Raw genomic sequence first — 13,015 nt, 5'->3', positions numbered from 1 at the left:
ACATCAATAAAAACCAGGACTCAGTTAAATTGTAGCAGTAAGAGGACCATCTAAGTCAAATATGTAAGGGGTTTTGACAAGGGTGCCAACAGAGATGGTAGCAGCTGGGGTGGAAGGGCAGAACTGATCAGGGATGGGAGTCTGGGTGGGTACAGGAGTGAGGAGTTTGTGACTAAGGTGCTAGGTTAGAGAAGGATGGAATACTAGGTGCGAGGCTCTCAACCTGCAAGTATGAAAATGAATAAGATGCATGAGGGACAGGTCGTACAGGGCAGTTCATCAGCTCGCAATAAATACGTCTGATCTACTCATCTCCTTTCACCATGGTTGACTGACCTAGACCAGGCCTATCAGATTCTCTTTCCTAAGAATTTAAAACCTTTAAAAGAGATAGGAGGTAGCTGGAGCCAAGTCACTTTACAACACCCTTGAAAGAAAATCCACGTTAATGCATTTTGATACCCAGGTTCTCACAAAACCTAGTTACTCAACTTTCCCCCATTTCTGAGAGCTATTCTCTCACTACCCTTTAATAATTTCTCCATTTTTGCTTTTTTAATTTTTATGCCAGAATCATTCATGTTCCTTATCACCAAAGTATCTTATCTGATTCAATGTGGCTCCTGCCTATAGCCAACCCTTTCATTTTGTAAACGAGGATATATTTTTCCTAGGTTACAAGAGGAGAGGGTCAAGACCAAAACCCAAGTTGCCTTGCTATTATTACTATGGCTGATATTTTTAAACACAATTTAGAAAGACAACTAGCAAGAGATTTATAATCTAAAACGACATCAGGTAAAATGCAGTCATAAGTATAAAACATAAAAAGCTAAAACTGGAGCAGACAGAGATGGGTAATGAATAAGAGCCACTGACCTTCTAATACTATCTAATTTTCATATTGTATCATAACATGAAGCCTGAGTAATCAAAGATTTCTATAAAATTTTTTAAAATATCTAAAGCCATTGTATTAAAATAAAATCTGAGATTAAAAGAAGAAAAGTTAATGTAATAAAAAAAGGTACAAAGCCAGAGGAAAGAAAAATAAATGTCAACATATAGACAAAATTATAAGGACCATGTCGATAATGTCAAGATATTCTGGCACTCATCCCATGCTTAGAAAACACTTGTCTTGGTGTTCTTCCACACCAAAGATTTTTGGACTATAAAATGTTTCTCATATTTCCTTGACTTTCGCAGATTCTGCTGCTATTTCACTTCCTCCATTTCTCAGAATCTTTGTAAGCCCAATTTTCTTTGTTTTCCTGACAAAATGTCCTTCTCTTCCTAAAACTTTTACTTTATTCCCTCTTCTCTAGACAAAAACTTTGCCACTAAATATTAATCTCTCTTTTCCTATTTCTTTGGAGCCTGATACTTCCTTGCCTAACCATTCCCTCATTAATGTGAGACAATTTTAATTGGTACATTCTAGCAAACTTTTCCCAGGCACAGCTTCAGAAACAACCACAGGAGCTTTTAAAATAAAAACATTAACAAAAGTGATCTGTTTCTAAGACTGAGTATAAATACCACATGTGCTTCTATGAAGTCATTCATTTCTCTTTGAACATGGGTTTTCAGTAAAAATGAGAATCAAGTCTCTTATTTATTCCAGATGGTCTAACCCACGATGATAAACATGTACAGCCAGTGCTCCATATGAAATACTTCAGGTAAATCTAATTGTTTTATAGAAAAGGAAACTATATTATACATAAAAGAATTTATTTAATTAAAAGGAAAACTGTCATCAAACAGGAAGAACAGATCAACCAAAATGGAAACTGAGATTCATGTCCCCACTTTTATATCAGAGCATATAAAATAATTCTAAAAATTAACATTTTATTCGCTTTAAATTTATGATAGGAAATATGTGTAGACTTCTTATAGCATTTAGCTCTGTTTACTTTCAAGCCTTTTAATAATTACACAAATTCAATTCCACATTAGTGAAAATTATGTGAAAACACCCACTACTCAATTAGCAGAAGGAAAATAAATCTTAATGAAGTTTATACCAAGAGTTAATAAAAAACACTCCTTAGACTAAAGAACATCATTTATCTTCCTACCACAACTATTCTAAATTGATACATAACCTAAATATATATAATCACTATAACCTAAAGCAGTGGTTTATGAGGTCGGCAGGAGGGATTTGCTCACTCGACCCTCCAGGGGACATTCTGCAAAGTCTGGGGACATTTTTGGTTGTCACAATGTTGGTGGCAATTGGTGGGGGGGGGGGGACTGATATGCTACAGGCATCTACTAGATGAAGGGATGTTGCTACATATCATACAATGCACAGGACAGCACTTCACAACCAAGATTTATCCAGCTTCAAATGGTTGAGAAACTGTCCCAGAGAGAAATAACACTGAAAGGACAAGGAGTAACAAGAAAATCACCATGAGTCACTGTCTGCCGAGCCCTCCCAGCGGTGCAGGACCACCTACCTTGGATGCTTGTGGCGTGGATATCACGTGGACCGTGCTGGGTTTGACTCCATTAGCCTTAGGTCGTTTATAGAGAGCAAATCTGCTTTTCCTCCGGCCCCTGTCTCCATTAGGTAATGCACCATTGTACCTATAAACAAAGATGAAAGAGTTCACTCATTCAAGGATGTTTTAAAAGTTTTAAGAAGAAAAGTTAGATAGAACAGGGAAAAGAGAGGAATGGTCATAAAGAATTGCCCACTAAACACCCCACAAAAGGAAAGGGCTGCAAAACAGACGTCAGCTATAGCGAAAGTCAGATCGCTTCCAGAAAGTTAATTTAGGACTGGTGCACAAGGTAATTACAGGTTTCCTATCCTGTAAAACCGGACTCTTCACATCTTTTTGGAAAGAGACAGCATATAAATAAGCAAGTGAGAATTCTACACAGGCTGTATTAGCGCTGGCTCCATTCAACAAGCGCTGTTCTAATGCACCCCAGAGAAACGCTTAAGAAATATTTTGAAATGAACTAGTTAGAAAATAGCATATTAATTAAACCTCATCTCTCACTCTCAAATCATGTTAATGTCTGGAGGATCTTTATTCGTAAGAAGACCAAACTTAGTTACTTGCATTCTTATAAGTTCTGAATTCTCTACGCTCATTCCCATTTCTATTTGAGCCCCACATAGTCAGGTGAGCCAAAAAATAGCTTATAAAAATTAAACATAAAATATGACTACCGGAAGGTTGCCCACAAAATGGCCTGAAGGTAAAAAAGATGAGTTTTAGTCCACGAACTGTCAAATAATAATATAAGAAGTCACCTGGAAAACACCTCATGTCCTGAAGCAGATTCCCTGTATTAATACCTTAAGCTAATACCAGTGTTTGAAACAAATGCAGGATTGCAGGTTGCTTTTCTGTCTTCAGCTGAATTTTCAAACTCTGGATTAATAGGTTCTTGTATGTTCTGACTGCTGTCACAAGCTGCCACACTGACATGACTATTCTTCCCCTCTCCCTTGGCAATTCTTTCCAAGAGAACTGAAAGAAGGTCATATTTACATGGATAAGTATGACAGCTCCAGGGCTCCTTCAGAACACCAAAGTCAGGGGCAGCACATCTGGTAACAGTCCCTGTCCTAACACCCTTGCCTTTGTCAAGAAAGGGCACAGTGGCCAGTATGGCAGAGAAAGGACATCAGGCCCACTGAGAACAGTAAAAGTTGAAACCAAGTGTTTTTGTGTGTTTGTTTTACAATTGCGTAGCTACAGTATGACAATGATTTAAATTATCACCAGAAGTTATTCCTGCTGTGCTTTTCATCTGTTACCATTGCCATCACAAAGGAATGTCAGCTATACAAAAATGTCTCTATAATATAGATAATTTATTTCAAGTATTCATCTCCTTTTTCTGCAGCAAGATCAGAATAATGTGCATTATTTAAAACATGTTTGTGATTATTAGTATAATGTACATACCTGTGAATAAACTACCACTATAAACCCACTATGTTTTAATATATTTTCATATCCCTTAAACCAAGGTGAACATTCTGTAATAAGAGGAATGTGAATCAATTAAAGCCAGGACTCTACACAATTCAGAAGACCATTTTCACCACTGTGGACCACAGGCAACTGGTACAAAATCTGGCAAGGTTTCCTGCGCCCCTCATGCTTCCCTGGCTCTCTGATGCATCTTCCTCTCAACCATCTGCTGCTGGTCAACAGGATCTTACCTAGTAAGAATATGGCAGACACTCTTTAGGGACCTGCTGTCAACAACACTTCGTTCTTGGAAATCTATCCCTTAACTACTTAAGAGAGCCCCAGCACCACGGGTGAATGAAATGGCCAGGGCAACACCATCTGCACTGCCCTGGCTGGAGGTGGGCATCTGGTCCAAGCTGGCCAAAGACATTCTCATCCCAGAAAACACAAAAACAGGACAGAGAGACACCCAGCCAGTCTCTGTGGATGCTAGAGCTGTACAACACAAGCACCGGAGCTGTGGGGATGTCGCAGTCTGGACCGAAGCAGATGCACAGAGACAAGTAGCAGAGAGATGAAAAGGGTGGACCCATGAGGGCTTCCCAGGGCCCAGACACAGTTTGACTCTTGTTCATGAAATTCTTTTTAGTTTCAGCTAACTCAATTTGGTTTCTGCTACTTACACATCATATCTAATATAAAGGGAAAAATACAAAAACCAGAAATGTCAACCTTAACATATGCAGAAACACTTAATTTAAATTGCCTGACCATAGATGAAAATATTGCAGGTCAAGCAAATAAAATGTCATTCTACTTACATTGACTTCTTACTTAATACATTTAGATGATTATCAGTAAAAAATCCTACTCGAAATAACTAAGGTAGCAGAGGAAAACCAATGTTAAGATGAGACAAGTTTCTAAATTAGGTTAAGCTACACTGTCCTTCACTCAATATTTATAATACCAAGTACCAGGGCCACAATAATGAATATCAGTCTTCCCTGTCTTGACAGAGCTCTCTGATAAAAGGAAAGAAAGGCACAAAACCAAGTGTGATAAAACACAGGTGAGCGCACTAGTCATTTTGTCCATTAGTAGCACTAAGGAAAGCTTCACGGAGGAGATGCCGCCTGAACTGTCTTAAACTCTGAACAAGACTAGGTGTGGAACACAGGGCAATAGTATATACAAAGGCAAGGAGGACTACAGATAATTTAGTACTTCCAGAGCATACAGTTCAAAAGGAGAGGAAATACTGGGAAAGAAGGGTAAAAGGTAGGCAAGGGCTAGGTTGTAACAGCCTGATACTCCATGATAAGGGGCATGGCTTTTTACTCTCAGGGGAATGGGGAATCTGGTAAGATTTAAGCAAAGGACTAATATTGTAACAGAACCCCTGGGCTGCTCCGATTGAAACAGAACCCACGGGCTGTTTAATTAGGGGCCCGATTGCCCGCCGCCAGAATCATAACTCTCAATACCAGAGTTTGGTGAAAAGGAAAAGAATTGCTTATTTACACAAAGTCTTGCCTCCCCCTCCCAGACCTGGCCAGTCTTAGGAAAGTCAGAAACACCGTTTCCCTACTTCCTAGGCACAGTTCAGCTTTACCAGTAGCTGCCAATCACTCAGTTCTGATTGGGGAGGTCCTTTCTGTGCTGTGCTGCCCTCCAGCTCTCAATGCAGGACCGCCTTTATTCTCAGCCTCCTTGCAAACTGCCTTCTTCCTGCAAACCGCATGAATCTCCTCTCCTTCTCAAAGCAGCCTGGCAAGAGCCTCTTCTTAAAGCCGCCTGGAGACCCCTGCTCCAAGCCAGATGGAGGGAGCCCACAAGAGCCAGAGAGTGAGGGCGTGAGGGCCAGAGAGAGCCTGAGAGAGAGCCTCCTAGAGCCAGAGCCAGCCCAAAATGTCCGCAGTTCCTTCTCTCTTCCTCCCTGCCTCCTCTCTCCCCCTGCGTCCTCTCATGCAGTGGGTGTTGCAAACCGTCCTGACCATTCACAGAACCCTACGTAGGCTCTGTCTGCTTCCTCCGTACCAGCCCACAGTTCAAGATCCCTCCCATCTTCCTGAGTCTTGGAAGTAAGGCGGATCTTTGCAACAATGTATCCAGCCACTAGCTCCAGGCATGCAAGGGCATCCTGAAAGCTGCTTCCTGCTCCCTATCTCCCAGCCACAAACTCTGCGGTTTGTTTTTGGACTCCCCTGTTTCTGTAACAATATGATTGGATATACAGTAAGTTCTCCCGTAATGTTGTTAAGTAGGTTCTGTGACTTTAAGAAAAACGATGCATTATGAAACCAATTTTACTATAGGCTAATTAATATAAATGAGAGTTAAGTTCCTATGGTATCTCATCAACGTTATAACAAAATGATGACATTGAACAAAATGACAATATTCAAAGATCTGCTGTATAAAGTAACTGCAGCACAGCGCAGGATGGGCAGCCAGATTAGAGTCAAGATGATCAGGTGGGGAAGAACTATCCTAACCATAGAAGTAGTACAGTAAATTGAATAGCAGCCTCTGAAAAGATATGTGCATGTCCCAGACCTGTGAATGCGACCCTTTTTGGAGAAAAATATATTTTTGCAGATGTAGTTAAAATAAAGATCTTGAGATGAGATCTTCCTTGGTTACTGGTGGGCCCTAAATCCAAAGACAAGTGTCTTTGTAAGAGACCCAGGGAATGGGAGGAGATAACTGTGTGAAGACAGAGGCAGAGATTGGAGTCTGCAACCACAAGCCAAGGAGTGCCTGGAACCATCAAAAGAAGGAGGAGGCCAGGAAGGCTCCTCCCCTAAGGCCATCAGAGGCAGCAGGGTCCTGCCCATGCCTTGATTCCAGACTTGGGGCCTCCAGAACAGTGAAAGAATAAATTGTTATTTTAAGCCACCATGCTGGTAGTAATTTGTGTGGTAGCTACAGGAAACTAAAACCCTAAACCAAAGCACTGCTGATGGAAGTAAAGTTGGAGGATTAGAGAAAAATTTTAGAGAGTTGTTTTCAATAATAGATGAACATCTGAATCACCAGGGGGGCTTTCAAAAAACAGGCATGCCTAAGTCTGAAGAGACCCTGATTCAGTAGCTCTGGGGCTGTGCTCCAGGTATGCACATTTTAAAAGGTCCGCAGGTGATGCTTACTTGCAGCCACAGTGGTGAACCTTGGTTTTAATGGCAAAAATCAATAGTACTTGGTAATCTGTTTAGCTACACAGAGCAAGGGACAGAGAAAGTGAATGTCATATAGGCTTCTGGCCTAGGCCAGAGTGATAGCATTATTAAAAAGAGAAAAGGAAATTAAACCACATCCAGGGAAGACCTGTAGGAGGCAACAAAGTTATAGACTTGGGTGCTTTCTCCATACATGTGGCAGTTAAAGTCATGAGAGTAGGTGAGATTACTGAAGAAAAATACAGAATAAAGAAGGGCAAGGCCAGATCCTGGGACATACAACCATTCATAGAAAGAACCCCTTCTTAGCCACAGGCTTAGAAGGATGAGGACCGAAGAAAGTTGTATCACCAAAGACAAGAGAGAATTTCAACACTGTTAATCAGTTAGTAGAACAAAAATCCACAAATATGATCTGGAAAAGATTGGGTCATTTTGGTCACCTCACCCATCCTCAAGTCAAACAAGCAAACTGGTGTCCGTGAATTCATCCGTTCGAATTCAAAAGAGTCAAAATTCTTCAGGAACTCAGCTAGAAAAATGCAAGAAAAATAATTTGTCCACACAAGGTAAGAAGTTGCAAGATCTTTTTAGAAGACATTCCAGGAATTTAAAGAGGAGAGAATTTATACCCTACTTAAAAAATAAAACACTGTCAATATAATTGATGCCCCTGTGTATCCCACTCTCCCTTAATTTCCACCCAGATAGCATTCCTATGCTGGTTTCTCATTCTTTTACTCTGTGTCCATAAATCAATATAGTACTGTTTTCATACCCCTGGCTGGTTTGGCTCAGTGGATTGAGCATCGGCCTGCGAGCTAAGTGTCGCTGGTTCGATCTTCCAGTCAGGGCACATCAGAGAAGGAAAACTCTGATTCCAAAAAACCTTCGCTGCCTTGCGGCATACCTCTTCAGGGGAAAGGATAAGGGAGTAAACCCCGACAGAAAATCCGGAGCCGGAGTCCCTAAGGCGGTTTGACGTTGTAGTCAACACCGGCAACTCCTGCGGCGCACCTGAACCCAAGCTGTATTGACTCCGTCTTTCCCTTGGACCCTTCAGCTGCGAAGAGAGGGGGGGTCTGCTGCATGGGCAACAGCAGACCCTCCATATCACCCTGCCCAGGCTCTGTAGCTTCAGCTTCACTGGAGAGGATACTCCAGCGTCATCGCAAGATGTCGGTTCAACACGGGAGGAGACAGATACCGTGTTACTCCCGAGTTGGACTGCACAGCCATTCTCGGCGGTGCAGATAGACTCTTAAGAAGCTACACCATCGTCTCTCGAGATGGACGGCTGCCGCCGCCGCCGCCGCCGACTCTGATCTCCACTCCCATTTCTATCTTCTCACAGCCGAGAGCCTGGGAAGAGTACTGCACATCCACTCGGTCACTTCCAACACCTGTTGAATCTTCAATCCACTGTCATTTTACCTTTGCCTCCAAATCTGGTCACGCATCACGCGCCTACCACTCCATTCAACTGGCTCTCCTATCAAAGAATACAGTGTGGTAAATCAAAGACGGCCAACATTTCCATTGGTTATCCCACTGAGAGGTGAGTCTAAGTCCCTCTCCCTAAACCTGGGTGGGCCACAGTGACTTATTTACCACCAGGATGGGGAGGGAGTGGCAGTCTGACACTTCCAAAGCCAGGTCTGAAAAAGCTTTGCAGTTCCTCCCTGTGTCTCTTGGGAGCTTTGAGCTACCATGAAAGAAGCCTGGGACCACCATGCTGAAGAAGACACAGACAGGCACTCCAGCTGCAAGCCCCAGCTGAGGCCAGCCTTCCAACCACCCTGATAAGGTACTAGCCATAGAGAGTGAAGCAATGCTGGACTCTCCAGACTAGCCAAGTGACCTCAGCCGATACCATGTGGGGCAGAAGAATTGCCCAACAGACCACTGTCCAAATTCCAGACCCACAGAATCATGCAATAAATAAAATGGTGGTTGTTTCAAACTACTGAGTTTGGCATAGCTGGTTACACAGGAACAGGTGCCTGGAACAAGCCCCAACCCTTCAGCAGTCTCCCTCTCCCTGCTTCCCGGTCTCTCCTTCATCCCCTGATCTAATTCAAGTTAAGTAGTGTCACCTCCTCCTGAACACTATCACCAAATCTTCCTCTCCCTCTTCCTGCCTCCCCACCTGGCCTCTCTTCCCCCTAGGGAACAGGGGGTCCATCTTCAACACCTGGCCCACTGCACAGGGCACATGGTAGGCACTGAAACCCTCCAAATCAACTACATGATGGGAGAGAAGGACCATCTTCTGTATAGTGGAGCAGAACCCAGACATACAGATGAAATTGTTTACAAAGGCAAAAAGTTACTGTTCCACAGAAAAGGCTGGAATGTTTCCTGGCCTGGTTAGCTGTTCTGCCAGTTCATTTGTAGAAATAAGATTTCCAAGTGCTACTGACATACCTGTTTCAGCTACTGCACAGGAATAGGGGTACTGCGAGTCAAACCTACAAGCTGTCCTTCAGGCTTCACATTAAAAAAAAAAATCTGGATACTTAAAGACATCCACTTATTTAGTAAATGTGTGATGAAAATTTAACTGTTCATATAGGCAGAGCAAATGGAAAACCTGTATAAGAAACCTCATGGAGTAATAAAGGGTTTTTCTTGATTGCAAATTCAGAGGTCACATATTAATGTTTTTTTAATAGCATTTTCTGTGCACTTAGTACCAAGAAACCCTGGTGGGAAGGTGTTATTACTCCTAGTGGACAGAGGAAACGCTTGAAGGCTGCACACACAGATTTGTGTGACTAGGACAGGGCAGACGGGACCCGAATCCACACCTGGCTCGAAATGACTCCAAATGTCATACTCTTTCCAGCAGGCAACTCTGATGATTTTTAAATTCAAGGCATTTCTTGGAATACAACACAGAGTCTTGAGAAGATGCCTGCCATCTAAAAATGCATTTGTCAAAAGGAATTTTCTTTCTTTTCTTTTTCAGTTTTTACAATTTCTTTAAAATTTCATTGAATTTTTTTCCATTACCATTTAGCCCCCTTCATCCCCCCTCCTCCCATAATCACCACACTCTTGTCCATGTTCGTGAGTCCGTTTTCCTTTTTGCTCGATCCCTAAGAATTTTCTATAGGAGACAACAGCAAGAGAGGGTGCTGGGGGCTCCCAGTCACAATTTGGAGGCATTGCATTTGGTGTTAAAACAGCCTGAACACACAGAGCAGCATCCACGTGGAACTGGGAAAGAGAAAGTGGGCTGCAGAGTGGAGGCATCATCAGCATCAAATGATCACATTCCACAGGCCACCTGCTTCTCGTTACAGACTGAAGGCTCTGCCCTCCCTCGAAAGCAACGTCTCTGTCACAGATAAATCACAAGCAACTACTGCAACCAGAGTAGACTGTGCACGGCAGATGAATGGATCGGTGACACTAGAGACCAGAGGCACAAAGGCAGGGCACGGTCCGATAAACCCCTGCCACGTAGCACCTGTCTTGAAGGAGCACAACTAACTCACCACAACAGCGAATGCACAATTGCAACTGCGCGTAAGGAAATGCTCAGAAACCAGGAAGTGCCTGACACCAGCTTTACATCATTATGGTCCCCACTCTGTATTAGTTAACCTGCCATCCACATCTGGACTTGCCCGGCCTGAATGAACTTTACATATAAAGCCCAGAGACACAACATTATTTCACTGTGCCTCACAAATACTGCATATTGTAGGGTCTCATAAAATAAACAGTAGGCTTTCACTGACAGCAGAGAACGAGCAGCACCGTAACAAGTCTACCCCCTCTGGTGACTCACTGCTACGGCTTTCTAAACATAAACCCATTCAGAAAATCTTCCTAAGGCTTGGCCTTAAAACGAAAATTCTCAATGTCCCATTTCTGGCTGGAAATGATCTTTGCTCCAAGTAGCTACATAAGAACAACTGAATATGAAAATCTATATATTCATTCAGAATGCATCAAATGAAGCGCCTCAGGTAAGTCAGGCCCCAGGGCTGGGTGGTAAGGGGCGAGTGATACAAAAAGACACCTTGTCTCTCAATGACTCAGTCAGGTGGAGAAGGTAGGCAAGGTAATAAGACTATAAAACAACACTGATAAATGCTAATGAAAGTGAGTTACAAAATACAATGGCAAAAACATAAATCAGAGCAGAAAGCTTTGAATTAGGACACTACCCTGGTGTCTTGTGTTTCCTACACGTGATCTGAGTCACAGAACCTTAATGACAGTCTTCTGTACCAGACCTGTGTGACAACACAGGTTAATCTTCCACTTACACCATTTGGACTGGATGCTCTTTGAGAAGTTTCCCGTTTCTCTACACACACCTCTGCACTCTGCATAGTACCTTAAAGCTAAGGAGGGGCTCAACAAAACAGGCACAACGTTGGTATGGAAATAATGATAGTGGTGTAGAGATCAAGACAGGAATTCTAGCTCCCACTCTTTTCCTGGCTGGTGCTGCAAGCTTACCCAAGACGGGCCTCAGTTTCCTCAGCTACAAAGAAAACAACACAAAGTTCCAAATTCAGTTTTAAAAAGAGATGTCCAAACCTCTTTCAGATATTTCAATTCAACATGGACACAGAAGGCATTTCATCCATCTGCCACCTGCCCAATGAAGGTGAAGGCGGCGGTCGTTATTCTAACCACTGGCTACCATTCCACGAGGACTCCCACATCCTTGCAGAGGTTGATATATGGCAGGTATACTTCCAGGTTACAGAGAAGGAAAACTCTGACTCCAAAAAACCTCCGCTGCCTTGCGGCACACCTCTTCAGGGGAAAGGCTAAGGGAGTAAACCCCAACAGAAAATCCGGAGCCGGAGTCCCTAAGGCGGTTTGACGTTGTAGTCAACACCGGCAACTCCTGCGGCGCACCTGAAGCCAAGCTGTATTGACTCCGTCTTTCCCTTGGACCCTTCAGCTGAGAAGAGAGGGGGGGTCTGCTGCATGGGCAACAGCAGACCCTCCATATCACCCTGCCCAGGCTCTGTAGCTTCAGCTTCACTGGAGAGGACACTCCAGCGTCATTGCAAGATGTCGATTCAACACGGGAGGAGACAGATACCGTGTCACTCCCGAGTCGGACTGCACAACCATTCTCGGCGGTGCAGATAGACTCTTAAGAAGCTACACCATCGTCTCTCGAGACGGACGGCTGCCGACGACGACTTCCAGGTTACCTTTCTCTTATCTCGAGGTTTTCTAGCTTCAGGGTGAAACATTAAAAAGTGTTTTTTTTAATATCAGGACCACAGTACTCCCCCCACGCTCAGAAGGTTTTAAGCTGTTCGTTCAGGGTCTACACCACTCACGCTGCACACATGCGCTTATCCAGCCCCCTGCAGCAGAAGGTAGGGTGTGACGGCAAGAGGGGGACCACATCCTGGCTCTGCATCCAATCCTGTATGTGGCTTTGCCCAAGTCCCTGAACTCAGAACTTTACTTTCCTTCCCCATAAAGTAGGAAAGCATAGCATTCTATGGTTTGGGTTAGGGCAAAGCTAGGGAGCTCAGGAGAGGCCCGGAAGGGTGACCCCAGCCTCAAGAGTGCCACACCTGCCCTGGCCCCTGGGCAATCAGTGCTCTTTCCTGCATTTTCTCAGGCTCTATGGACTCGGAAGAATCACACTTCCCTACTGGCTCTCCCTTCAACAAGGCCAACAAAAGACAAGAACATGCAAAGCAAATCTAGTCTATGTAAAAAAATAAACTTTAAGAAAAGAATATTTATTATCTAATAGCTATCCATTTGTGTCTTTGAAGTCTTTTCCATTCAAACTCATACTGTCACTGAATCACACAAGATAAAGTTTTTTTACTGTACCGAACCTGATTTTTCAGCATAGCTAGAGGGCCAACAGCAGAG

At 43.3% G+C, this 13,015-nt stretch overlaps 1 protein-coding gene across 1 annotated transcript in view; it reads right to left on the bottom strand.

The window, feature by feature from the left end:
- The window catches only part of PELI2 (pellino E3 ubiquitin protein ligase family member 2), a 159,499-nt gene that overhangs the window by 98,198 nt on the left and 48,286 nt on the right, over positions 1-13,015 (bottom strand). Inside the window, exon 2 of the mRNA XM_090272055.1 lies at positions 2,475-2,604. Coding sequence (XP_090128181.1) covers positions 2,475-2,604 — 130 coding nt within the window. The remainder of the gene's footprint in view (positions 1-2,474; positions 2,605-13,015) is intronic.

This window comes from Furipterus horrens, unplaced genomic scaffold (assembly GCF_987537825.1).
Source record: "Furipterus horrens unplaced genomic scaffold, mFurHor1.1.pri manual_scaffold_3, whole genome shotgun sequence".
Taxonomy (NCBI): Eukaryota; Metazoa; Chordata; class Mammalia; order Chiroptera; family Furipteridae; genus Furipterus; species Furipterus horrens.
This window is presented reverse-complemented; position numbering and strand designations above follow the sequence as displayed.